The sequence below is a fragment of the Micromys minutus genome (assembly GCF_963924665.1).
Source record: "Micromys minutus genome assembly, chromosome: 19".
Taxonomy (NCBI): Eukaryota; Metazoa; Chordata; class Mammalia; order Rodentia; family Muridae; genus Micromys; species Micromys minutus.
The window spans coordinates 19,223,550-19,249,605 of record NC_137954.1 but is presented as its reverse complement, the minus strand read 5'-3'; the positions used below and the strand labels follow the sequence as shown (position 1 = coordinate 19,249,605).

Sequence of the window (26,056 nt, the reverse complement as noted above, 5' to 3'; positions counted from 1 at the left end):
GAGAAGACTTCCCCTTCTAAGTCAAAACTGTCAAAGCAGGCAGGACAATTTGAAGAGAATGAGGTTGAGAAACACCTGTGGGACATGAAAGACTATATCAGTTTATGCCTCTTTCTCCCATGTGGTGCTGGTACTCAGAGACTGACAGTTCAATATGGAAGAAGTTCTATTTGATTCTTCAGAAGCCTTTTGAAGTTTTCTAAAAGAAAAGAAGAAGTTTTTACATATAAACAGTATAGCAAGCAATAAGCATTTCTAATTCTTCCCTTGGTTAATTTTTTGGGTTTTTGTTTGTTTGTTTGTTTTCTGTTTTTTTTTTTCTAAGCTAACACATTTCATGGCTTCAAAACGATTGTGCATATATACTTAAGTATAATTAATTAAACAAAATTTCATTATTGACTTTTCAATATGGAAATATTTCTTCCAAATTACAACTCTACCTTTTTTATTCCTAAATATACAATGAAAAGCCATGGTTTTCTATGTCAGTGGTGATTAAGAGGAAAATGCTATCTTTATTTATATGTATATGATTGGGGTTGAGACTGAATCATATATAGTGCTCTCTGAACATTTTATATTTTTTCTTATAAACTACTTCACTTTATTTATGCCTTTTTTCTATATTCAGATTGGTAATTATTGGGCTGTTTTGCTTCTTGATTTGAAAAAGCACTTTGAAGTTTTAATATATTAACTTTCTGTTTTTATGTATTATGAATAAATTTCTGCTTTCAGATGTTTTTTTTTTTTTTTTTTTTTTTTTTTTCATGGAGGTTCAGTAGTTTGTCAGGTTTTTCTTTCTTTTTTTTTAAGTGGATATTTTCTTTATTTACATTTCAAATGTTATCACTTTTCCGGTTTCCCCTCCATAAACCCACTGTCCCATCTTCTTCTTCCTGCTTCTATGAGAGTGCTCACCCACCCACCCACCAACTCCTTCCCACCTTCCTGCCCTGGCATTCCCTTACACTAGGGCATCCAGCCTTAATAAGACCTAGGGGCTCTCCTCCCATTGATGCCTGACATGGCCATCCTATGCTAATATGTGGATGGAGCCATGGGTCCCTCCATGTGTACTGTTTGGTTGGTGGTTTACTCCATGGTAGCTCTGGGGGGTCTGGTTGGTTGATATTGTTGTTCTTCCTATGGATTGCAAACCACTTCAGCTCCTTCAGTCCTTTCTCTAACTACTCCATTGGGGACCCTGTGCTCAGTGATTTTTTACTTTCTTATTTGCTAGTGAAACATTTTATATGTTTCTCAATTTACAAGATTAGGTTTTCTACTTTTTGTCTTATGGTGTTCTTATTTCTGTGTATTCAAAGTTACTATAAGTTTTAGATAAATGAATGTCTTTATAATGCCTTTAATATCCAGTTAAATACTCTATTGAGCAAATATAATTTGATGACTAGTCAGCTTCTCTTCAATGACAGAAGTTTGTTGTAATATGTTGTACTAAATAATCAGCTAAGAAGATATCAGATTTTGTTTCCTTATTGGTGTGTGTGGTTTGATATGTTTACAATCACTCTGTAAATTGGAGCAATATCAATGTGAAGATTAGAATAGCAATATCAAGAAAAATAATGTCCCCAATGATTTGAGCTACTAATTATGTCCATTGTTCAAACTGATGTCTATCAAATTTCAAAGACTTGGATGTTCATTTCACCATGAAACTATTCAAAAGAAATTACTATTATCATAAGCAGTATACCAGCTTCTTATACTATATTCTGTATATTTTAGTCAGGATCACACTTGTCTTGGTATGTGTTTAATGTTATTACAGGAGTAAATGAATAAATATCTAAATAAATCTGGGTACTTTATAACAAACAGATTTGTTTAGTTTATATAGTTGTAGGTGAAAGTCATAGAATAGGTGCCTTAGTTAGGGTTCTCGAGAGCAACAAACTGGAAAAATGAATATGTATATATTAAAGGGGATTTATTACAATGTACTACAGGCTGTGGTTCAACCAGTACAACAATGACTATCTCCATTGGAAAAGACATTAATCCTATATTTGTGCAGTTTTTAAGACTAGAAGTCTCATGTGACCTTCACTATAAACTAGAATCTTGAAAAAGAGTGTTCTGGTATCAATGAATAAAGGATGAAAGCTTAGAAGGACAGATAAGTTTGATCCATTGAAGATGGAGACATGGAGGTGGGGTGACATTGTGATGAGTGACAAAGATTTTTAAAATATCCACAATATATAAAGATTAGGTGATGCTTCAGAAGAAAAAAGTGTAGTGATGATGAATGTTTTATTGTCAGTGGTTTTGTTTTGGGGAATTTTGATTGGCTAGTTAGTTGATTACTTTTGTTTTGTTTTGTTTGTTTTGTTTATTTTTGGTTAGGTTTAAGAAAGTACATAAAATACTAAGAAAATGCAGTCATTACTTATTGTCCTTGCGGGTCAGTTCAACAAGTCCAGCACAACTGTGCATTCTCAGGTGCAAAAAGTGGCAGAATATTTTTACAAAACCTTTGGATATCCTGATATTTGGTAATAGAGGCTCTACCTAACTGAGCATGCCTCAGTCAATAGAAACTGCAAAACTATAATTACTTGCTAATCACTAAATTCTATGAATGTCCACATGACCTCATTTTACAATGTTTACTGTGTATTCTGTATTTCATCCAGATGGCTTTGGTAAGGAAAGAAGGAAGGGACATAATAGAGACAAGGTTGAAAAATTACCTTCTTCAGGTACCATCCTTTGTGTTTTTCACTGGTAACCATGACAGTAGCAACTAGAGAATAAATATTTTACTTTCTAGAATATCATAAGGAATTTCAGTTTCCTATTAAAAAAACTCATGCACTTGTTATTGATGTTATATTTTTGTATGCTACAGAGTATGAACTTTGGATAGCATTTATTAAATTTTTATTTATTATTTATTATTATTAAAATTTTATTTATTAATTTTTAAATTAAATCATAATTTAAAATTATAATCTAAGACACCACTGCTAAGAAAGGAGGTTTTCCAGTATGCTAGGAGTCTCGTGTCCCCATCTCTAGTTGCATACACCTATCTTGCTATGTATTATCAGTCCGATGCATTTACAAACTAAAACCTGCCTAACAGGATAGATGAACTGTTCTTGGGATGGGATACACTATCTTTCCTTAGAAATTAATGAGCTCTCCTGTAATTTTCATTAAATCAGGCTTGATGTGAAACATAAGGTGCATAAATCAGAATCTAGTGTAAACAGTTTCCTTTGAAGTAATCAGAAGATAGAAACTCTTAATTATACTTTTCAGATCTCCCTTCCTAAATTACCAAAGTAAATAAGAGTACACGGTTCTTTGTAATTTTTCTCCATATTTTATTTGAAACAGCACAATGTCTAATTACTAACAATGACTCCAATGTTCCCCTATGTTCTTTTCAAAAAATAATTAACAGTTACTGTTGCAGATTAGTTACAAAAATGAGATCTCATCTAATTTTTAACCTAAAATGTCTAAAGGCATCAAGAGCTTTTCAGTGATAAAAGCCAGCCTCAGTTCAGGGTTCAGTTTTCATTTCAAATGACAACACTATATTCTGACTATTGCCTGCATGAGTGGCTATAGCATTTAAAAGGTAAAGCTGTTGAATGTTAAAATGCAGGAGCCTGGGATTCAGTTGCTAGAGCTCCTTCTGTGCAGCTCTGACCTTTGTATTGTTCCTTCTCCTCAAAAAAAAAATGTTGGAAGACATTGACCAGTTGCATCTGAAATCTGACTTCAAGTAAATGAAGATAGGATCAAAGTGTAAGTTAAAATGAAGGTATACAGGTAGGATAAAACATTGGTCCAGTGATATGGATGTCTCCTTGGAGGCTGTGCCAGAGACATACTGATAAAGAGGAGGATGCTTATAGCTAACCATTGAACTGCGACCCCATGGAAAGAAAAAAATAATGATCAACTAACAAAACCCACCAAAGCTCCCATGGACTAAAACACCAACCAATGAGTTTGTATGGAGAGACCTATGGCTCCAGGTGCATATATTGTAGAGGACAGCATTGTCTGGCAGCAGTGAAAAGAAAGGCCTTTGGTCCATTGAAGGCTAGTTTTCCTAGCTTAAGGGAATGCCAAGGCACTGAGGTGGGAGAGGGTGGTTGGGTGAGGCAGCTCTTTCATGGAGGCAATGGGAGGGAGAGGGGTTTGCGGAAAAGGGAATACCATCTGAAATGTAAATGCAGAGAATATCCAATAAAAAATTAAAATAAGAAAAGGTACAAAGGAAATACCATGAGAAAATTTAGAGAGAAGATCGACATTATTGGAGTCACACATTCAGAAGGTAATTAAACCAAACATGACTGACATCACAGGAAATTAGGTTCGAGTCATGATCCAGTGCATGAGAGAGAGAGAGAGAGAGAGAGAGAGAGAGAGAGAGAGAGAGAGAGAGAGAGAGAGAGAGAGAGAGAGATCACACTTGGGGGTTTCATGGAGGTTTGATTTCAGTTTTAGGAATTGACTATCTCCACCACTACCCATTACCTCGATATTGCATGCTTCTGACTTTGTTGTACAATCCGAATTCTGTATTCTTAGTACCTACTGCACCAGAATGAGAGAGGTGTCTGTGGGTGAGTCTTTGGGAAACTCTACTTTGTACCCTTCCCTGTTATTCTCCATATATTTATAGTTAGAAGTATATATTTAAAAGTGAAGTGTGACATCACATCTTACTTAACAGTATGGTCACCTCAAGAAGAACTAAATGATGACACCTGCTGACACCAAACCAAGCATGGGAGACACCTCATCAAAGCTCTTCCCAGAGTTGAAAAGCTGTGGCAATAAATGGTTATTTGAAAAGGGTAATATCTGTTATCTGTATGTATGACCATCTGTTAGGTTATCCATGTCAAGTGGTCATCTCTAAATCCATATACATTTGAGTAATACTATACAGACTCATCAAGATACATATATGTATATATGTGTGTGTATACAGGTACACAAACATGTAGCAATAACTATTGAAATCATTAAAATGAGAGACAGTGAAAGATCCTGGAGGAGTTGAAGTGGGTAGAATGGGAATGGAAATTATGTAAATATAATATTCCTGCACAAAATTTGATATCTATGATCTGCAACACCATTGGGGGCCATGTTGATGTTTGTGGTTCATGCTGCCATTGGGGAACCTGTTGAGATCTGTGTTCCATGATGCTGACAGAACTATGTAGAAGTGTATGACTATTGGCTGTTATGGGGAGGGAAGCATTCTTTAGAGTGGTATGGGTGACTTCAGACTTATAATTGAGAATGGAAGACACAGAAGGCTTCTCTGGCAACCTATCCTTGTTCACCATGCACACACACATAAAAGAACAGGTCAGACAGGAAGTGTAGCTTTTTACAGTTGATGGTTCTGGCAGCAGTGTTTTGGGGAGGAAGATGCACTTACACTTAAAATACTAGTCACTGGGAGCTTGAGAGTGGACCATTGAGAACCCAGACAAGACAAATTAGACTGGCTGTAGTTTTTTCAAGACACAAGTGTGGGCCTGGGAAAAATGGACAGCAAAGGTGGTAAGGGTACATTGTATGAAATTCCCAAATAATCAATAAGAACACTATTTTGGGGGTAAAACAGAAATTCCAAACATCATAAACTAAAAAATATCTAAAATTGTAAACAGTAAAAGGAGATATAAAGTTATCTGGACTTGGCAATTAACTTTTTTCTTCTGTTGATTTACCTTCTCCCTCAAGAAAGAATTAGAATAGGAAACTTTCCAGTTTAGAAACCTAAAAAAATGTAGTTTAGGACAGCTGTAGAAGACAACAAATAGAGTAAACTTTAAACCATGTCCTTTAGGTAGTGGATCTATTTTGTATTTACTAAAACCAAATGGATATTTAATGATAGTTTACTTATTAATTTTGTAAGTATAATATATATAACATAATATAATATATCATATATAATATACTATGTTACTTATTTACTTAAGAGTGAAGTAAAATATTTATTTTTCTGCTGTTTAGTATGTTTGTCTGAGAGGCACTTTATAACATACTCAGTATTATAAGCAATACTTGCATATTTTTTAATATTTTTATTTTTTTATAATTTTTATAAATTTTATAATTTGTAATATTATAACAATAATTTAATATAATCGCTGTTGCTTCTCATTCCTCTCATTCTGACTTTTGTGTCCAGGACATAAGCAGGTCACTTATCAAAATTTTAAGTACACAGACATGTTTATTACCTGTCAACATTTAAGTATACTGATAAGATCATTCGTCCACTATCAATGCATACAAGTAGCTAGACCTTCTATGAGGTAACGCAAATGTATTTACAGTATTCAGCATAAAAAAAGGTTTCTAAGCAATTACTTTAAAATGAATGTATATGGAGGGTTTTGTGTTTTTATATTTTTGTCAGTAAATTTGTTGAATGTTTATTTAAGATACCTAACTGTGTATTAAATAGAATATTAATGTTATGATCATATTCATCTTAATCCTGGAAGGAACATATTCCCTTTACAAATCTGTACCTGGAAAGTAATTGCCCATGGCAATATGGCTCATGAAACAATAAAGATTTGAACCTATACCTGTCATAACATAAAAACTTAACTCCTCTATATAAACAAAATTTTCAGCATTAAAAAAGATTAATGCTACCTGTCTGAATCTATCCTAAATAAAAGCCATGCTTGAATGTATGATAAATAATACTAACATAGTAGTTAAATTTGCTAAGCAATTATTTTCAGCCTTTGTGTCCAATGACAGGTGTTCCATTTCAATATTTTTGAGGGAGTCCATTTACTGTCGTACATGCAGGGCTCTAGCAAAATTTATCATTTGAAGCTCATCTCTATTTTAATGGAAGCAGGTTCAATATTTTGTGCAAAGGTCTAAATACTAAGTGCATTATCATCTCTAAATTTTTGATAGCCAGGCACAATTCAGATGAGATTAAGAAAAATCTGTTTTACAGCTTCCAGAGAAAACACAGAGGAAGCGAAAGGTTTCCTAACAACTAGGCTGCTAGCGTTTCTTTAGAGAGGATCACATAACCTTACAAACTCTAATCTGTGAACAGGCCTGCTCCAAACATGGTGATCGCTCGGGGAGGTCAGATGTCTGTTGGCTTCTTGGGGATGACTGGAACTGTTTTTCTCTTAAGAATTTCAAAAAAAAAAAAAAAAAAAAAAAAAAAAAAAAAAAGTCACTTCCCGCCCTTTTGTTTTCTGCTTTTGGAGGCATTTCCTTGATTTTACTTTAGAGAATTTAATTTGCCAGTCTTCGATTCCACCTAGCTGTTTGGAAAAAATAAGTCTCCCACAGTCCCTATGTTTTCTTGTTTGTATTACTTTTCTTTCCTGTGATTCTGTTCCCTGAGTTCAAAGCTTCTATGCTACTAGGAACATAAATAAAGAATCAAAGAGGCAACAAAGAAGAGAAGGGAAGAGGCATCTTGCTGAAGATAAACCATCCAGGTCAATGTGAGAGCACAACAGAAAATCCCAACAGCCTTACCACTTCATATATAGTAAAAATCCCCTCTGACAGTAGGAGACAAGGTCTGAGGCTAAAACAGTATTAAGCTTGAAAACTAAAATATGTGGATTGGTATGATAAATAAAACTTTTGATGGACTATCATGAAATAGACTCTTTAAAACCAACTCCTTTAAAACTATCAAGCACAAACAAGCACACACATTGTAACCATATTTTATGCATATATATACATGTACTACATACATACATATATACTATATATATATATATATATATATATATATATATATATATATATATATATATATATATATACATATGTATGGTAATAACTATAGAGAGGCCATAAATTTAAGATGATGAAACTAAGAACTTGGGAATGGTTTAAGTTAGAACAGCAAAAGGGTAAAATAAATGCTTTCTAATAAAAAAAGCTATTCGGCTTTTTTAAAAAGACGGCAAATATTAATACATTTGTTGTCTCAATGCCTGTTGCCTTTGATGTGTCTTGCAGCTGCTGAAGGGATGGTGTGCAACCACCTGTGTTCAAATGATGGTTGTTGGGGACCTGGGCCAGACCAGTGTCTGTCATGTCGGCGCTTCAGCCGAGGAAAGATCTGCATAGATTCTTGCAACCTTTATGATGGGTAAGAGATCGCCAGGCCACCTTCAACTCATGAGCTATAAGCAACTGATTAAAGCAAACATCTGACCTTTAGAAAAACTGAGAATTTAGAATATGTGTATACCAAGATTTTTTTGGGGGGTGGTTTATTATTTTTTCTTTTTTATATTGGATATTTTTTGTTTACATTTCAAATGTTATCTCTGTTCCTGGTTTCCCCTCCATAAACCCCCTATGAATTTCCCCCTCACATTACTTCTATGAGGGTGTTTCCTCACCCACCCTGTCCTGCCTCTCCACCATGACATTCCCCTAGACTGGGGTATTGAGCCTTGGCAGGACCATGACCTTCTAAGAATGAAGAAAGTGTCACCACTTTGGTCTTCCTTTTTCTTTGCTTAAAGTGGTCTGTGGATTGTATCTTGGGGAATCTGAGCTTTTGGGCTAATATCTACATATCAGTGAGTGCATATTATGTTCGGTGTTTTGTGATTAGGTTGCCTCACTCAGGATGATATTTTCTAGTTCCATCCATTTGCCTGTAATTTTATGAAGTCATTCTGTAAATGCACATTTTCTGTATCTTTTCCTCTGTTGAAGGACATCTGGGTTCTTTCCAGCTTCTGGCTATTATAAATAAGACTTCTATAAACATAGTAGAGAATGTGTCCTTTTAATATGTTGGAGCATTTATTGGGTATATACACCAGAGTGGTATAACTGGGTCCTTTGGTAGTACTATGTCCAATTTTCTGAGGAAGCTCCAGACTGATTTCCAGAGTGGCTGTACCAGCTTGCAATTCTACCAACAATGGAGGAGTGTTCCTTTCTCTACATCCTTGCCATCATCTGTAGTCATCTTAGTTTTTGATCTTAGCCATTCTGACTTGTGTAAGGTGGAATTTCAGGATTCTTTTGATTTTCATTTTTTCTGATGACTAAGGATGTTGAACATTTCTTTTTTTTAATTATTTTATTAGATGTTCTCTGTATTTATATTTCAAATGTTATCTCCTTCCCCCCTGCTCCCATTCCCCCTCCTCTTCCTTTATTTTACCTATGAAGCTGGTTATGCCTTTGAATAAATGAATCTACCTTTTTACTACATATCAATCTTCTATCTTCTTTTCTCCTTCTCTCCCTTCTTTCCTTTGTTTCTCTTTTGGTCTTGTAACATTGCCCAAGCTTGTTTAAACATCTAGTTCACATGGCATTCTTGATTTAAGTTCCTTGGTAACAAGGCTTAGGAGATGCTTCCCATCTCATTGGCCTAAGTTGTTATTTTATCACATGATAAATTGGAATAATATAGTGTTACCATTTTTGATTATAGGAAATAAAATACACTTATTAAGGTCATGTTAAAGTTCTTGCTGTGGATTTCATTAGCGTCATTTCTTTTCTTTTTTTTTTTTTTGTTTGTTTTTTCTTGAATAATCTGACTTTAGCAAATGGTTGACTAAAATATTTATCTTAAAACCTGATTAAGTTAGTCAAAAACTTCATGTTTTAAAAATGAGAAGAATACAGGGTATTCAAAGGCTCAGTAACGCTTGAAGACCATAAGCAAGATCTCTCATGAAAGCAGAAAGAATATCAGGAGCCCTGTAATTGGAAATTAGCAAGGAAAGGCAATGGTCTTGCTAACGTTCTTTTGACAAGAGTTTATTCTTCAGTTGTGTGTGTCGAGAGGTGAAGCTGGGGTAAAGGAATAGGGACAGTACAGCCTACATTTTAGAAGCATACAAATATGTTCTTCAATTGTAACCATAACTCCTTAATGGCCTAAGTCTTTTTATCCAAAACTAGTTATTATCTGAAGTTCAGAAGCTTACTAGTCTGTCATAAAATTTTATTTTACATTTTTGTAACGTTTTGTTAGCTCTAAATACCCTCCCTTGGGGCATTTTTAAATCACTTGTGTTAGTGAAGCATAAGAGGAAGGTTTGTTTTATAACTGTGATTTTAAATAAGAGAATTTGTAAAAGATTTGATCTAAAACAATATCTTACTGTATAAGTACAAAAACAATGTAGCTAAATGTGTAGGTTCTATACAGATAGTAACCTACTGATTCTGTATATTTTGAAGCCATACATAATTCTTTTACCTTTGAAGAAAGGATAATAGCACATGTGTGAAAATGCCCAAGGTAACTAATGAATTATGTCCCAATTTTAAATATTAATAAAATAGAAATGTAGATTTAATGTTAATTTAACCAACAGAATATTTAACTTATACTTTGTAATTCCATTGCATATTAAGACTTTATGTGTTCAAATGAAAAAAAAAAAAGGAAAGGAATCTTTTAGAATTTATCACATAATTAATTTATAATTATACTATTCCTGTTTATATTGGTTTCCAAAGATGGCTCAGGATGCTAAAGTAGAAAGTTATAACCAAATTAGATATAAAGATTTAATTTCTGATCAACTTTTTTAATGACACTAAATTATCTTAACCAACATTTTGTTTTGTATTTTAGTGAAACCAGAAAAATTTACATAGAATAAATGACTGGTTCCCAATTACAAAAGCAAAATATTTATATTAGACTTTGAAAGTGATAATTATCTATTTAAAACCTGTAATATATACATAAACATAAAATTTAATGATATAAAAGGAGGTGTAATAATTTCAGTAGATTACAACAATAAGGTTTTAAACTACATACATTAAACTATTTTATTCCATATAGAAATATTTCAAAAAGAATTAGACTGAAAGGAATGTTATATTAGATCAATAATCTAAGAAAGTAAAATCTAGCATAAAAAGATATTTCTAATACTCTGAGGCTGATGTGTTAACAGGAAATAAGACATCAAACTTGTTTTGAAGTTTAGCCAAAAGTATATTTCATAGTCTTGGGATTTGAAGGACAAGGTTGGAGCACATTTATGTAGCTAGCAATTTAAAACCACAGTGGTTTAGAAATTAAAACTTCAACCAAGAAGAATGTTTTATATAGATTCAAACAGATGTAATCTTACTCAAAGAGGTAAAAGTGATTCTGCTGTGTCATCAAAAGAGATGATTTTCTATTTTCGGAAAGTGCTAGAATATCTCTCACAGGAGAGAGCTTTCCAGAGTGAGACAATTGTTGAGCCCAATCAAGGGCAAGGAAAACCATCTGGCTGCCATTTATCTTTTCTCTTAATGGAAGGCTTCCTCCTTAATGTATAGAAAAGTGCATCTGTGGCTCTTGGCACATTAGAGAAACAAGCTCAAGAATTTACTCCGCCAATAGTACTCTTAGCAGATGTTGCTTCATTTGTCAAGTGGATGGCTTATTTGCTTAAACCTTCTCACGCAGCGGATATTTTCACAGGGAATTTCGAGAGTTTGAAAACGGCTCCATCTGTGTGGAGTGTGACTCCCAGTGTGAGAAAATGGAAGATGGAGTCCTCACATGCCATGGACCGGTAAGCCTAAGGACTTTAGTAGGTGTGACTGCTCATTCAGTATCAATTATTAACATTTTATGTCATTGCTTATTAATTCAATTGGTATGTATAGAATACTAAGGAGAACTGTGTTTAATATTTAAATCTAAAAAAACATACAGTTGTATAAGAGAGATAAAAATATTAAGAAATCTGATATATAAATATTCCCCATATACTGTATTTGGGGAATAAGAGGATTAAAGGTGTCAAATTGTTTTGAGATAAGATACACTATTAAAAGAAAGACACACAAAAGTAATCGGCTTAAATAATAATAATTGAGGTAATGAAAACTATAGAGACTGTTAAAAACACAAGGGAATAAGAAAGTGAAATATAGAAGTGTAAAAGTTCATGTTTAAGTGAAAATTATAATGCTGATGACAGAAAGGAGAATTCTCGTGAGGGTAAAATGAGCTCATAAACTAAGACCTAAAGAAGTACAATCGATATTGTATTAGAGAGAAGGACCCTAGGAATAGATATCCAACATGAAAACCCTAAATGTTGAGGACGCTTTTCCACAATTGAAAGTTACATTAGGGAGAAAATGCTTCTAATACTCAGAATGCCTCACCCTTTGGTTTCCCCACCTTGGGTTTCTCAAGATCAATTTTTTTTGTCATTAAAATTGATCCATTCATCCTTCTTTAGACTGAGCCACCTCTTAGTAGGGAATTGGGGATCAACACTTGGGCACAAGCTAGAACTCTGCTTTCAGGAAAATGGATTTAAACTCTAAATACCATACATTTTATGAGTATACTTATTTAGCACTGAGGTGACAACATGATGTGGAAAAGTCAATTTTTTCAAGGATTGATGCTGATCAATGAATATGAAAAGGCAGGCCTTTGAGAAATGAAGATGCTGTTATGTGGCATGAAGGACTAGACTCTATAAGATGAAATACTGTTCCTTGACCTTTTTGCGGTCCAAGGGCATGTATTCTGTTTCTCTTCTGTGAAGAGTCATGATAGCACATTTGATCTATTGCATGAAAAAGGGAAATTCCCCAATAAATGTACTTCATCCTGAAAGAAAGTGAATTGCTCCCCATCATGAACAGAATTACAATCCCAGTGTTCAGACTTGGGATTTAGAACACTTGACTATCTCTGTGTTCCATCTGATCATCTGTCTTCCTCTGACAAACTTATAGTAGTGGATAACCTGGTTATTAATTTCTATCAGTGTGTGTGCTTATATAGTTTGTTATTATTTGTCCTTCAGAAAAATGAGACTATTTCTTAAAATAACTACATATTTTTATAAAAAGTAAATTGAGGCTGTGATGACACTCCCTACCACTCATTAGTCTCAGAGACTCAATCCCAAGTAATTCATATTCTTGACTTTTTCACAGTTACTTGATGTGAATAATAGACACAATAATCACATTTTTGTCCCATCATAGCAACACAGTGGAGCTTCACAATGGAGTTGTCCTGAGAATAAAAATGGCAGTAATCCAATAGACTAAAAAGTTACAAAGGCAAGGAAGAGAAGGAATGAAGAGAAGGAGAAGGAGGGAGGGAGAGGGAGGAGAGAGGGAGCTTGTGTGTGTATTGTATCTTTTTTTATTAATTAAATAATTTATAAATTTACATCCCAACTGCATTTGCCCTCACTCCTCTCCTCCCTCCTTTTCTCCCCTCTCCACTTTTTTTTCCCCTTCCCCTTTGGAAGAGGGCATGTATCACATGAAAATCAGCCCTGGTTTTTCAAGTTGCACTAAGACTAGGCACATGTTCTCCTATGATGCTAGAAAAGGCCACATAGGGGGAAGTGTCCCCAAAGCAGGCAAGAGAAGCAGAGACAGTTCTTGCTGTTGCTGTTAGGTGTCCCGGAAGAAGACAAAGTTGAACAACTGCAGCATATGTGCAGAGAGACTAGGACCATACTGCGCAGACCCTGTTGTTGACAGTTAACTATAAGCACTCATGGACTCAGGTTTTCCTGTGGTGTCCTTGACCTCTTTTGGCTCCTCCCCTCATCAGCTAGAATCCTCTATCTCTGTTTACTCTTTGACTGTGGGTCTCTGCATCTGTTTCCATCAGCTAATGAGTGACACCTCTCTGATGACAGTTAGGTTACCACCTGTCTGCAAGTTTGGGTTTTTCTTCCACACAGTAGTGTGTTGAGTGTGATAGAAGTAAAATGATGGCAGTGCGTTAGACAGGATGGTGCTATCCTATGCAAATATAATGGAAGTTCCTGCTATCCCCAGAAGAGTAGAAGCGACATAAAGGATGGTCTTTGCTTTGATATGCTGGCCTGCCTGTACTTTGTCTTGATTGTATAATGTATGTGCTATTTGTGTAATTATTGTCCATTCATTTGCCCTACTGTCGCTTCCCTGAGTAAATCCAATAAGAAAGTTAAGGTAAGAACTGTGGAAAGGGAAATAAAAGAGATCACAGTGTAGGATAAAGAGGCAGCAAGAAAAGAAAGGAAGGACTGAGCCTTTAAACATTTTTCTTTTTATTTTAATTAATTAATTAATTAATTTTACCCTCCAGACTTTATTACACTCCTGATCTACCCTCCCACTGTTCCACATCCTATACCTCCTCCCTGTCCCCTGTCTCCACTCTGATGTCCCTACTCCATCCACCTAACCCACCCCACCCACCCCACACAACCACACCAGAACTTTAAACTCCCTGGAGCCTACAGTATCTTGAGGGTTAGGTGCATCTTCTCTGACTGAACTTAGACCTCTGCTCTATGTGTGTTGGGGTGCTCATATCAGCTGGTTTATGCTGCCTGGTTGGTGATCCAGTGTCTGAGAGATTTCAGGAGCCCAGGCTAATTGAGACTGCTTGTCCTCCTACAGGGTAGCCCTGCTCCTAAGTGTCTTCCAGCTTTTCCCTAATTCAGCAACAGGGTTCAGCAGCTTTTGTGCATTGGTTGTGTTTAAATGTCTGTATCTGGTGCTTTCAGCTGCTTGTTGGGTCTTTCAGAGGGCAGTCATAAACACTCTATAGTCTCAGTTACAGTGTCAGGCCTTGGGGCCTCCCCTTGAGCTGGATCCCACTTTGGGTCTGATTCTGAACCTTCTTTTTTTCAGGCTCTTGTTTCCATCCCTGTAGTTCTTTCAGACAGGGACAATAACGGAACAGAGTTTTGACTGTGGGATAGCAATTCCCCTTTTTCCGATGATGATGATGCACCATCTTTCTGCTGGAGGTGTGCTCTACAAGTTCCCTCTTTCCACTGCAGGGCATATTATCTAGGGTCTGTTTCTTTAATTTCTGAGAGTTTCTTACCCCTGTGTCTCTGGTGTATTCTGGAAGCCCCTCCCAACCCTCTACATTCGCAAGGTTGCCTGTTTTCTCTTTCTGCTGGCCCTCAGGGCTTCAGTCTACCCAATACCAGTTCAAGCTCACTTCTCCCCCTACCCAGTCCCCTTTTCCTTTCAGATTGCTCCCTCACTCCATCCTCCCTTGTGGTTGCTTTCTTCTCCCTCTCAAGTAGGACTGATTTCCAGAGTGTTTGTACCAGTTTGAAATCCCACCAGTAAAATGTTTCTCTTTCTCCACATCCTCACCAACATGTGTTATCACCTGAGGTTTTGATCTTACCCATTCTGTTGTGAATTCTCCATTTAGTTCTATACCCCCCCCCCTTTTTGATTGGGTTGTTTGTATTTTTTGGTGGTAGCTTCTTGAGTACTTTATATATTTTGGATAGTAGCCTTCTCTATTGGATGTAGGGTTAGTGTAAATTTTTTTTCCCACTCTGTAGGTTGCCAATTTGCCTTATTGACTATGTCCTTTGCCTTACAGAAGCTTTCCAGTTTTATAAGGTTCCATTTATTAATTCTTGATCTTAGAGCATGAGCCATTGAAGTTCTGTTTAGGCTCTTTTCCACTTTCTCTTCTATTAGATTGAGAGTATCTGGTTTTAGGTAGAGGTCCTTTATCCATTTGGACTTGAGCTCTGTGCGAGGTAACAAATAAGGGTCTGTTTTGAATTTCTACATACAGACAGCAGTTAGAACAGCATCATTTATGGATTTTAAAACAGCTGTGATCATTCATCAATGTTGTGCCTCAATAATAATTCAGTCCTAGTATTTTCTCCCAGAAAAATGTATATTTATTTTTTACGTAGTGTACTCTGAAAGTCTTAGAACTACTCAAAAGGAGTCATTCTCTTCTTATGACCCATAAGCTCTGAATTTGCAGCATCCTCACTTCTACATGAAGTATTCATACCGGCAGCATGGTGAGAGGAGGCTGCAACGTTCAGCCCTCACCCTATTCTATATTGCTGCCACTTCCATTTCATTATTCAAAGTAAGCTTTATCTTTCCTGCACTGAGAGGTGAATGGCAGTTTTCCCACAGGGATGAAAGAGCACCATTATATAGTTGTAAATAGTAGCTTTGTTTTCTGTAGAAAAATCAACTACCTGGAAAAATCAACTGCCACTGAAAAAAATAATGTAATGTGAACATTGGGATTTAGTCTGTCACTCTATAGGCTGTCTAGATTATTGAATTCAGAGGGAGTTTAGAACCAGGTTAAAGAAAGGATGAGCCTTCATCGTTGTCAGTCATTGCTCCTAGACGCTTAAAATTCACAATAAGACCACAATATGTGAATGTGCATTAGATGACTGAAAAGATAATAATCATCAGATGATTTTATATGGAAAAATACAACAAGGAGTCAGTGCACTTCAGCCACTTAAAAACCTGTTAAATGCATTTTAACTATGTTTTCTGAAGATAATTTGTTTTGTATCTAAATGGTCATAAAATGTTTATGTTAGAATATACCCAATGAGAAATAATTTTAGTTCATGGCATTTTTCTATCTTGTAATTTTTGATTGGTATCATTTCATATCATAAGAATTTAATAGAAAAGTAACGCCTGATTCAGACTCTACCTAATTTAGTTATTGCAAGCCTTATTCTGCATTCTGCAAGAAGCAGGTCTCTTGTCATGTAGAATAAGCCATGCCACTGAGCATACATGCACAGTAAATGATTTCATATAATAGTATTACGTGCCTAAGTACCCATGGGCAGGTGTTAAAATTGGAAGCATGTGAAGATTTCTTTATTTGGAGGAAATGAAAGGTTAACATTAGTGACACTTCAGGTAGAATGGGGATTAGGTTTCATAAAGTAATTAAAATTTTTTATTTTATTTTATTTTAGCTCTGAGTTTCACATGAAAATTATGAAATAGATAGCTACTTTATCTGAGCTCACTAGCTTTTTTCTAATTATTCTTTCTTCTTTATATTACTATTTTTCATTAGATGATTCTTTTTTATTTTTTGTTGCATTATTTCTGACATAATATTTAGCCAATTTGAGGCTATCATTTTTTTATATAGTTAAGATCACAACCATGAAAAAAAAAACAGTATCTTAATAAAACTGTTCTAAACTTTGTTTAATCTCAAAATATAGAATATCTTTCTTGCAAACTTACTGCTAGGATAGTATCATTCTTAGATGTTAAAATTAGTATTAAAATGTTAATCTTGTGACTGGGCGTGATTATACAAGCATATAAACCAGCAATCTGGAGGCTGATAAATGAGAATTATGTGTTTGAGACCATTGTGGGCTTAACTAGGAGACATTTTCTGTAAAATTAAAATAAAAAAACAAGTAAATATATATTAGTTTTATTATTGCTTTCATATTATTGCTGCTTATGAACTTTGTATTTATTAAAATAATTAAGTAGATTAAAATGAAAATATATAAAGTTGTTTCACTACTTTAGTGAGTAATATTAATTCTACCTTCATCATTGGATAAGTTTCTTCCTACCATATTTTTACCTTTAAAATATTCATAAAATTTTGGTCTTTGCTTCTCAGAATGTACATTATATGAGTCTGAAGACTGTTCTGTGGTTTTCAAAAATTTATATAAGCATTTATCCCATTCCTTTAAGCATGACTGTAATACAATCTGAGACAAAGAATAACCAAGGAATTCATATATCTATAGGATGCTCAATACCTGATAATTCAATCATAGTGTATTTTTATTGGTTAGTTTATTTATTTACATTTCAAATGCTGTCCCCCTTCCCAATTTCCCCTCTGCAAACCCCTTAACCCATCCCCTGCCTCCTTCCTCTATGAGAGTGCTCCCCAACTCACCTAACCACTTCTGCCCTAGCATCCACTTATGCTGGGGCATCAAGCCTCCATACGACCAAGGCCTCCCTCTCCCACTGATGCCTTTAAGGCCATCCTCTGCTGTACACGCAGCTGGAGCCATGTGACCCTCCACGTGTACTCTTTGGTTGGTGGTTTAATCCCTGGGAGCTCTGTGTTTGTGTGTTTGTTGGGGTGTTGGTTGGTTGATATTGTTGTTATTTTTAAACAGTCATTAATCAGAAAAGCCTGTGTGGCATGAAAACAGTGGCTTCTAAGTTTTATTATGCATTATTTCTCATTAACTCTTGTGGATATACATTTTCCTGGTAAAGGTGATAAATATGCCTTTGGAACTTTTATTTACACATACTGTTACTTTATGATACCGTTAAGAATGAACCACAAGAAAAAAAATGTCAATACCCTTTTGAAATAAACAAACAACAACAGCAAAAACACTGGGACATATTAGTGATAAATTTTAGTCACATTAGAGACTTGACATGAAGAATAGGAAAAGTGAGATGTGCTGACCTCAAAGAGGACGTGTTTCCAACATGTATTTGATAGCATGATGCTAGGTTGATTTCTCTACACATAACATAACAAAGAAGAGCCTATTCTCTTGATGCTGGTTATAATTCTATAGCCTCAATTATAGTGGTATTAATGAAATGTTCTTTACAGGACGATTCAGCAATGTCTATGAAAACTAAATTGCATAAACACATTGCAGAGGGAATTGAGCCTAGTTCTCTTTTTCCATATTTGTTTCTCTTTTTTTCATATCTCAGGGACCTGACAACTGTACAAAGTGTTCTCATTTTAAGGATGGTCCAAACTGCGTGGAGAAATGTCCAGATGGCCTGCAGGGAGCCAACAGTTTTATTTTTAAGTATGCGGATCAGGATCGGGAGTGCCACCCTTGCCATCCAAACTGCACACAGGGGTAGGTATCCTTGCTGGTCCATGACTAAGGCATGGACGTGTTTTCTGTTGAAAGGATTAATATGTTCTATTAGTTATTGTCTATTATGTTGTCTACTTACATTGAAATCATCTTGGCAAATGATCTGCAACTTTATATTTTACATGTTGATTTTAACAGAAATTCTTTCTTAGGTGAACCTCTGAAATATCTCTGGTTACAATTTACCTACATTTACCCCTCAGTTCACACCTTGAAGAAACTACTGTGGTTTGGATGCAGACAAGAATAATAGATTCAACATATTAGATGATACAACATAGTAAATATGTCATAAAGAATTTTTATTAAATGTATAATATGGTTTCTATTTCTTTACTATTAAAACCTAAAAGAAGAATATCTCATTGACAATTACTGCACTAGATTAGTTCTTCTTTGAAACCTTGAATTTCAGGCAATCATGGCAGAGAAGGAAGAAATGATAGTCTGTTCACATGTGTTTACAACTAATATTGTGAGTCATCTCATTGTACATTTTCCTACAACACTGAGTTCTTTCCCTGTCATGAAACAATTCAGAAAGATATGTATTTTCCATTCAAGGGGAAGTGTTGTATAGCATACCCTATGGTATTGATAATAACTGGGTAAATACGAATTAATGAAGTTGATTTTGTTCAGTGTTACGGTCACTTACAAAGACAATGAAGAAAGAAGAAGACTGTGCACTTGTAGAAATAATGTCACCTCAAGCAAATTCCAATCTTTTCATTTAGAAAGAGTATCTTTTCTCAGTGAGAATCCCCCCTTTGTATCTTCTAAAAGATAGAGTTGAGAGCAGTTTAACTCACTCTGTCCTCACCTCATGAAATTTCTTCTCCATTCTCCGTGCATACAACCAGGGTATGCCCAGAAACACATGTGTGTACATGCCTGGACATTTTATATCTGGCAGGAAAGTAGAGGGCCTGTAAAGAGACCACCCTGCTAAATTAAAGCCTTGCTGTTAGAAAATACTGAAAATGTGAAGCGAGCAATATCATTTTTCTGCCAAGACAACATCAATTTTGGGATGCTGCTAGAATTTCCTACAGGTCATCAGATCAGCTAAGTCACCCTGTGACTTAGCAGCTCCTCAGAAGGCAAAGCAATATTCTGCAATAAAAGTCAAAAGCAGCCTCAAAGAGCTGACTGGCAACTTCTTAGTTCCTGAATAAGCACACGGGCTGAGGACACTAAGACAGTCCCCTACACACTTTGCTTCAAAGAAAGCAGAAGTAATACACGGTTCCCCTTGTGAGTTTTGCTACACTTGAGTTGAGAGTATATTTTGAAGAAAAAGAAAAAGTACAGCTAGTGTGGCTGGAGCGGAGGAGTCAGCAAGAGAAAGAGAAAACTTGCCCTGCGAAAATCATCCACAAGAGGGTTTTATTGTTTTGCAACTAAAATTAAGCCGGTAAATTATTCAATATAATGTCAATGTCAACAGCTGTTGCCATTCAAAATGAGACCTTTTGCTGTTTTTGCAAATCTAATTACAATGAAGCCATCAGGGAAATGAAAGGGAGAACGCAGAGTCTTGTCTGAATGTGTGGCTGGAGTGTCTTCTGCATCAGCCTTTAACATCGTGACTGTATAATGAGGAAACATATAGAGCAGAGGGAGGGAGCCAATAGAAAGGCTTCAAATTACTGCTGCAGCAACAAACCTAGAACCTCATGGAAAAGGGAAGCTGAGGTTCAACGAGTGAACAAATCTCACCAGGTCATTTGAGAACTCCAAGTAAATAGAAATATGCCCTCAAAATCCTCCCCGCTGCAGAGTATCAGTGAGGCAGAATACTGTGTTTCGTGGTATTTTCTAGGGCAATGTGTCCCCAATGGATGACTTTGTCCTGCAGTCTTATCGTTGCTTCCCTTGAGTTTACCCTTTATCATAAGCCGCATAGTCACATCCACCGACTCCATAATGGTGTTGTGATTCCAGCTCATGAGGAAAATTCAGAAATCCTCACATTGTGCAAACTAGATCACAGAACACCCAACATGCTTGATCTCTCATACTGAAGCAATGAGGTAACCCCGAGGGTTCACCCCTTTTCAAATTGAGCGTGTACGTGTGTATTTATGACCCGGGGAAAGATCACAGGACAATAGGATGATGGGATGAATGGCCGTATCCCTCATTGCATCTATTAGCTGAGCTTATCAATAAGTGTGAGATCACCAGATCAATTCTACTTCAGAAAACAGATTTCCTCTCACATGACCATGTTTCTCAGGTCATATAATAACCTGAGAGGATGGAATGGTCAATGGAAATAGTCTTCCCAATGACATTTAAAAAAAATAAAGTTCTTCCATTGGATACATTTTAACAATTGTCCTGAAAATAAAATGACCTATTACCTTAAATGTATTTTTTTTACTACTCCACAAGTGAATTAAATAAATTGACTTTAAAATTTCTTCAAGTACTTCTTAAAAAGATTAACCATGTCAGTAACATTATTGGACAGAATGAAAGAAGAAAGGGTGTAAGGAAAGAAGGGAAAGAGGGAGGGGGAAGGAATGAAGAAATTAAAAATATTGTCTCCTCTTGCCATGAATAGGGGCCAACTTTTAGCAACATGCTTTTATTTCTTTCATTTGTTGGTTCTCTTCTGTGGGAGACATGCTAATCAACTTGTTTTCTTTCACTTACTGTTAAAAACACCTCCCATCACCAAAAGCAACTAGGAATAGAAAAACCGTTATTACAGCCTTCATTTCTAGGTCATAGTCTATCAGTGGGGCAGATGAACAGAAATTCACAGCAAATGTGAAACAAAAAACAAAGGAGGACACTGCTTGTGGATTGGTCCAAAACTCAGAGTTCAATTAGCCTTCTTTAGAACCAAGCACTACCTGCCCAGGATTGGAGGCACTCATAATGAAATGAGTCCCTCTGCATCAATAAATAATCAAGATAATCCCATTTTGATATACCCACAGACCAACGTTATCTAGGCAGTGTCCCCAATAAAAATATAGTCAACACACATCTTCCTTGGTCATCCTTCTGAAGCAAAACTTACAGACAGGCATAGCACTTTTCAAACTATACAATGGCTCTCCATTGTCTATTAAGTTTATTCCCTCCAAATCTGTCCCTTAAGTTTCTTCCATTGTCTTTTTCTGCTCCCTGTGCCAGTAATAACATGCTCCATTGATTCATAGATATTGTGCAGAGAGTACGTCTTGCTTTCAAGCTGTACTTCTGCCTCTCCTATTCCATAACACTCACTGATATGCCAGCCATAACTCCCAGTATCTCTAGAATGCTGAGTCTTTCCAAATGGTGGCCATGACCCACTAAGATGACATGCTGGTGTCCATCCTCCATATTAGGTCTACGGAACTATACTGGACATGTGTGCTCACACAGCTGTCATCCTCAAACTGTGTGCTAGGTGAAAATAAGCAACAAAGCTTCTAATTCATCTTATTTCTCCCTGCAGCTCCCTGAAAGTTTCAAGCACTTCGGTGGGCTCACCGCACAGGCTTATTGAATGAATGAAGATATTCCGTTGTTCACACTCCTCAAACAGAATCTCAGTCACTGTTGAAAGTTATTTTTCTTTTCTTTTCCTTTTTAATCTTTCAAGCCTCATTATAAAGATTACACACAAAGCACAGCTTTTTAGAGTCAACTCTCGGACACAAGAAGTAGACTGCTAATTTTACAAAATGGCAGTACAGTCATAAAAATAGCATTTTGAAGGTGATAGCACGGGAATATATTAAAAATAGTTCTTTGGAACAGAGTAAAAGAAAACCACATGAGACAAACTTAGGTATTGTTAATACTTTACTTTCCAATTCCAGTTGTTTTGCATCGATCTGATGTATGACAGCAGGCCACTGGTGTGTGCTCTCGCTGCTTATTTGTTGTTTTGTGGACTTTTGTCACCTTCCTTTGCAGGTTAAGATTTACTTTTCCTGCTCAAAGCTGACCCTCAAGAAAAAAAAAAAAAATAAACATGGCAAACGGATTTTCTACTTAGTGGAATATTTGTTAGAGAATATATGTGCTTATCAAATGAGATCTGTTGGCTCCCTAACATCTGGAGTCAGTTTCTGCAGCTGCATATGGTCTGGCCACATCTGTGGGTGCCTACAGCTCTCTTTCACATTTTAAACCTGAGAGTTGGGAAAATATGTATACTTCATATTACCAAACAAATTAGGCAACTCTATAAATCACACCCTGAGAACCTGTTTATCTTTGAAGAAGAAGAGAAATAAAATTTCAACTTATATAGATTAGAAAATACAAGAAATATTTCCATATTGGCTCAAAATGAAATTCTATAAAGTATATATTAGAATTTTGCATATTTAAATAAAACCACCAAATATTCATCGTGGTAGATTCCTCAACTACCTCCATATAATATAGAGTAATTATTTTTGAGTTAAATATTATAACAGTTCTTAAAAGTTTCTGTTTGCAGATCATATTTCTGCTACTTAACAGTGGTCAAGACATGTTGCAGTAAGGCCAAATCAATTCAGCTGATTTTTAAATAAATCCTTGTTTAATGATAAAAATAAAGAGATTCATAACCAAGGATTGAAATAATCTGATTATAAAATTATCCTTGGGAAATGCATTAAAATATATTAAATTATTTTCTGCCAAGATCCTCTTTAATGAGCATCAAACATAAGGTATTCTATTACAATCCATTGTTCATTGCCTTTTTATTGGTTTTTTTTTTTTTTTTTTTGGATTTTACATAAACCCAATGGTATTTTAAGAGAAATGTTGTAGATGAAAATAGACATAGTCATTTAACTATCAAGAAATTAACATAACTGTGGGTAAAAATGAAAAATGTAAATGGGTTGAATGTTTCAATACTCACCAATGCATGTACAAGTTATCCACGGGAGCAGGTAAACTTACACTTACTGTTTTCTGGCATTGGATTTGAGTGGTAATTTCAGTTCACTTCTGTGTTTATGCCAGGAAGTAATTTTCTCTCAGTTTCTAAAAGTATGCTGTTCCAAATCTGCCTAATAATACAAACAAGAATGTGGTACATCCAGTATTTGTCTCCCTGTTGAACTGGTTCTTTTCTTTTTCCTCAATGACTGATTTCTCTTTCCTTGTATTTCTTTTGAATTTGCATCTCTGCAGGTGCATAGGCTCAAGTGTTGAAGATTGCATCGGCCTCATGGATAGGTACTTGGTGTGCTTGCTTCCCATGTTCTTCCTCCAAGGCTCCATGCGTGAGCACTGGTGCATGTGTGTGCATGCCACTGTGGATGGAGAATGATGTTTTCTGTTCTGCAATTGCTTGCAGGTGTAACGGTCCCACTAGTCATGACTGCATTTACTACCCATGGACGGGCCATTCCACTTTACCACAACACGCTAGGTAACATCAACCATGGTTCCATTTTATCACTCAAATTCTTTCTTAGTTGCCGCAGATGAAATTATTGATCAGTTGGGCTGAAATTTTAATGGACTAAAGGAGAGCTTTTAATTCAGTTCTTGATTATTCCCTTCATTCATTATAATTTTAGAGTTCTACTTAGTAATGCCATTGATATTAAACGTTGTATGTTTATAAAAATTAGAAAACATCATAGATCTCTAATAGAATAGTCTTAAGTTTATGAATAATTTTAAAAATCAAAATTATTCAAGAGGAATTTTGAAAGTGTTGATTGATGCTTATATGATATTTTTATATAATTTGAATTTAATTTCTGAATTTGTATTAGTTGAACTGACCTGCATATTTTCAAATAGAAAAATTATCCCAGAATCAATGCAATATAAAAGTTTATCATACAGGTCAAATCATACATTGGAATTACAAGAACATAGTATATGGTTCATCTTAACACAAAATTGTGAACACAAATATGTGTAGTAGCTTTAATTAAATTAAAACAAAAACTTGAAGCAACTTAGGCTAATGAGTTGTCATATACTGATGCACTGTAATTTGCTTGAGTAATAAAAAGGAAGAAATTGGTGCTACACACACTATAGATGGATCCTGAATTCACTATGCTGAATGAAAAAGCCAGACTGTTAGAAATGCATACTGCTTGTTTTCTTTTTATATCAAACTCTGAAAAAAAGAAACTACAGAGACAGAAAATCAACCAGGGTTGCCCAAAGCTAGAGTTTTGGGGGTAAAGTTCTCTATTGAATGGTAAGAAGGAATTTGACAGATAATAGAACAATCTATACAGTGATCATGGCATTGTTAGTATAAATAAACGTGCTTAGCACATACCATATGCTACATATTTTATTATAAATAATGTAAACTGTGTGTTATTCTTATCCATGAAGAAATATGACTTTAAAAATAGTGTATAAAACAATTTAACTAGGAAAGTAGTAACTGTGCAATGTTCATTAGAAATACTATTGTTAGCTCTAGGTAACAAATTATTTGGATATTTTTGCAAGAAAGACAGTAGTGGTAAAGTAAAGACAAATGTGAATTTTAAATGAAGTATTATTTTTATTATAATATCATGTTGTCAAATGACAATGAAGCATTTGTAAAGCATAACTGACAGATATAAATATTACAATAACAATAGATTCCAGCAGCTACCTTCATCAGTGGTGGCCATTATGCTGAATTCTAACACCTAATACAGTGTGACTAGTGTTTCCATCTTATCTTGTCAATCATAATATAGTATTGTTCTATGCATCTGGCTACTTTCACTAAATATTACATGTATGAGATTCATCTATGTCACCAAAACCATTCATGGCTTTTCCATTCATATGTCTTTAATTGCTTTTAAGTTTTGAAGTAGTCAAACAAGCTATGTATGGTCTTCACAAATTGTTTGTCACCAAGTAAAGAATCAGACAAGTTCTAAGGTAAATTATGTGGCTAAAGAGGATTCATTCATACCACAGTGGCACATTGATCTTTGGGCTTGAGCAAACCAGGAACACGGTTGTCTAGTGCAATGTTAAAACTGTAGGAAAATGTAAGAAGCGAAATAAAAGGTAAAGAGAAAATGTAAATGGGAATAAGAGAGAAATCTAAAGTCCTTCAGAGTCTTCCAAAATTCATCATGGATTTGTGCCATGCTCACAAAATTATCTTTCTTCTTTCAAAAACTGACTGGGTCAATGAACTATCATTTTGAAGACTAATTTTAAATTTATTTTGATAATTTTACTTATAATTATTCTAATATTTTAGTGAGAAAAATTTCACCTGGTGGTAAATGTATGTTCCCTTTAAAATCAGTTTTTCCGGTTTCAAATCAAGCTCTAAGCATTTGTAGACATGTGACTTAAGATCCTTCAGTTATCTGAGCCTCACT

The 26,056-nt window shown here is 35.2% G+C and overlaps 1 protein-coding gene across 2 annotated transcripts in view; it reads left to right on the top strand.

Moving 5' to 3' along the window:
* Positions 1–26,056, top strand: part of ERBB4 (erb-b2 receptor tyrosine kinase 4) — a gene marked incomplete at both ends in the record, with an annotated part of 1,001,312 nt that overhangs the window by 732,362 nt on the left and 242,894 nt on the right. For both annotated transcript variants that reach the window (XM_080932825.1, XM_080932824.1), the window contains 4 exons: positions 8,053–8,185; positions 11,504–11,597; positions 18,556–18,710; positions 24,043–24,117. In XM_080932825.1, coding sequence (XP_080788951.1) covers positions 8,053–8,185; positions 11,504–11,597; positions 18,556–18,710; positions 24,043–24,117 — 457 coding nt within the window. The remainder of the gene's footprint in view (positions 1–8,052; positions 8,186–11,503; positions 11,598–18,555; positions 18,711–24,042; positions 24,118–26,056) is intronic.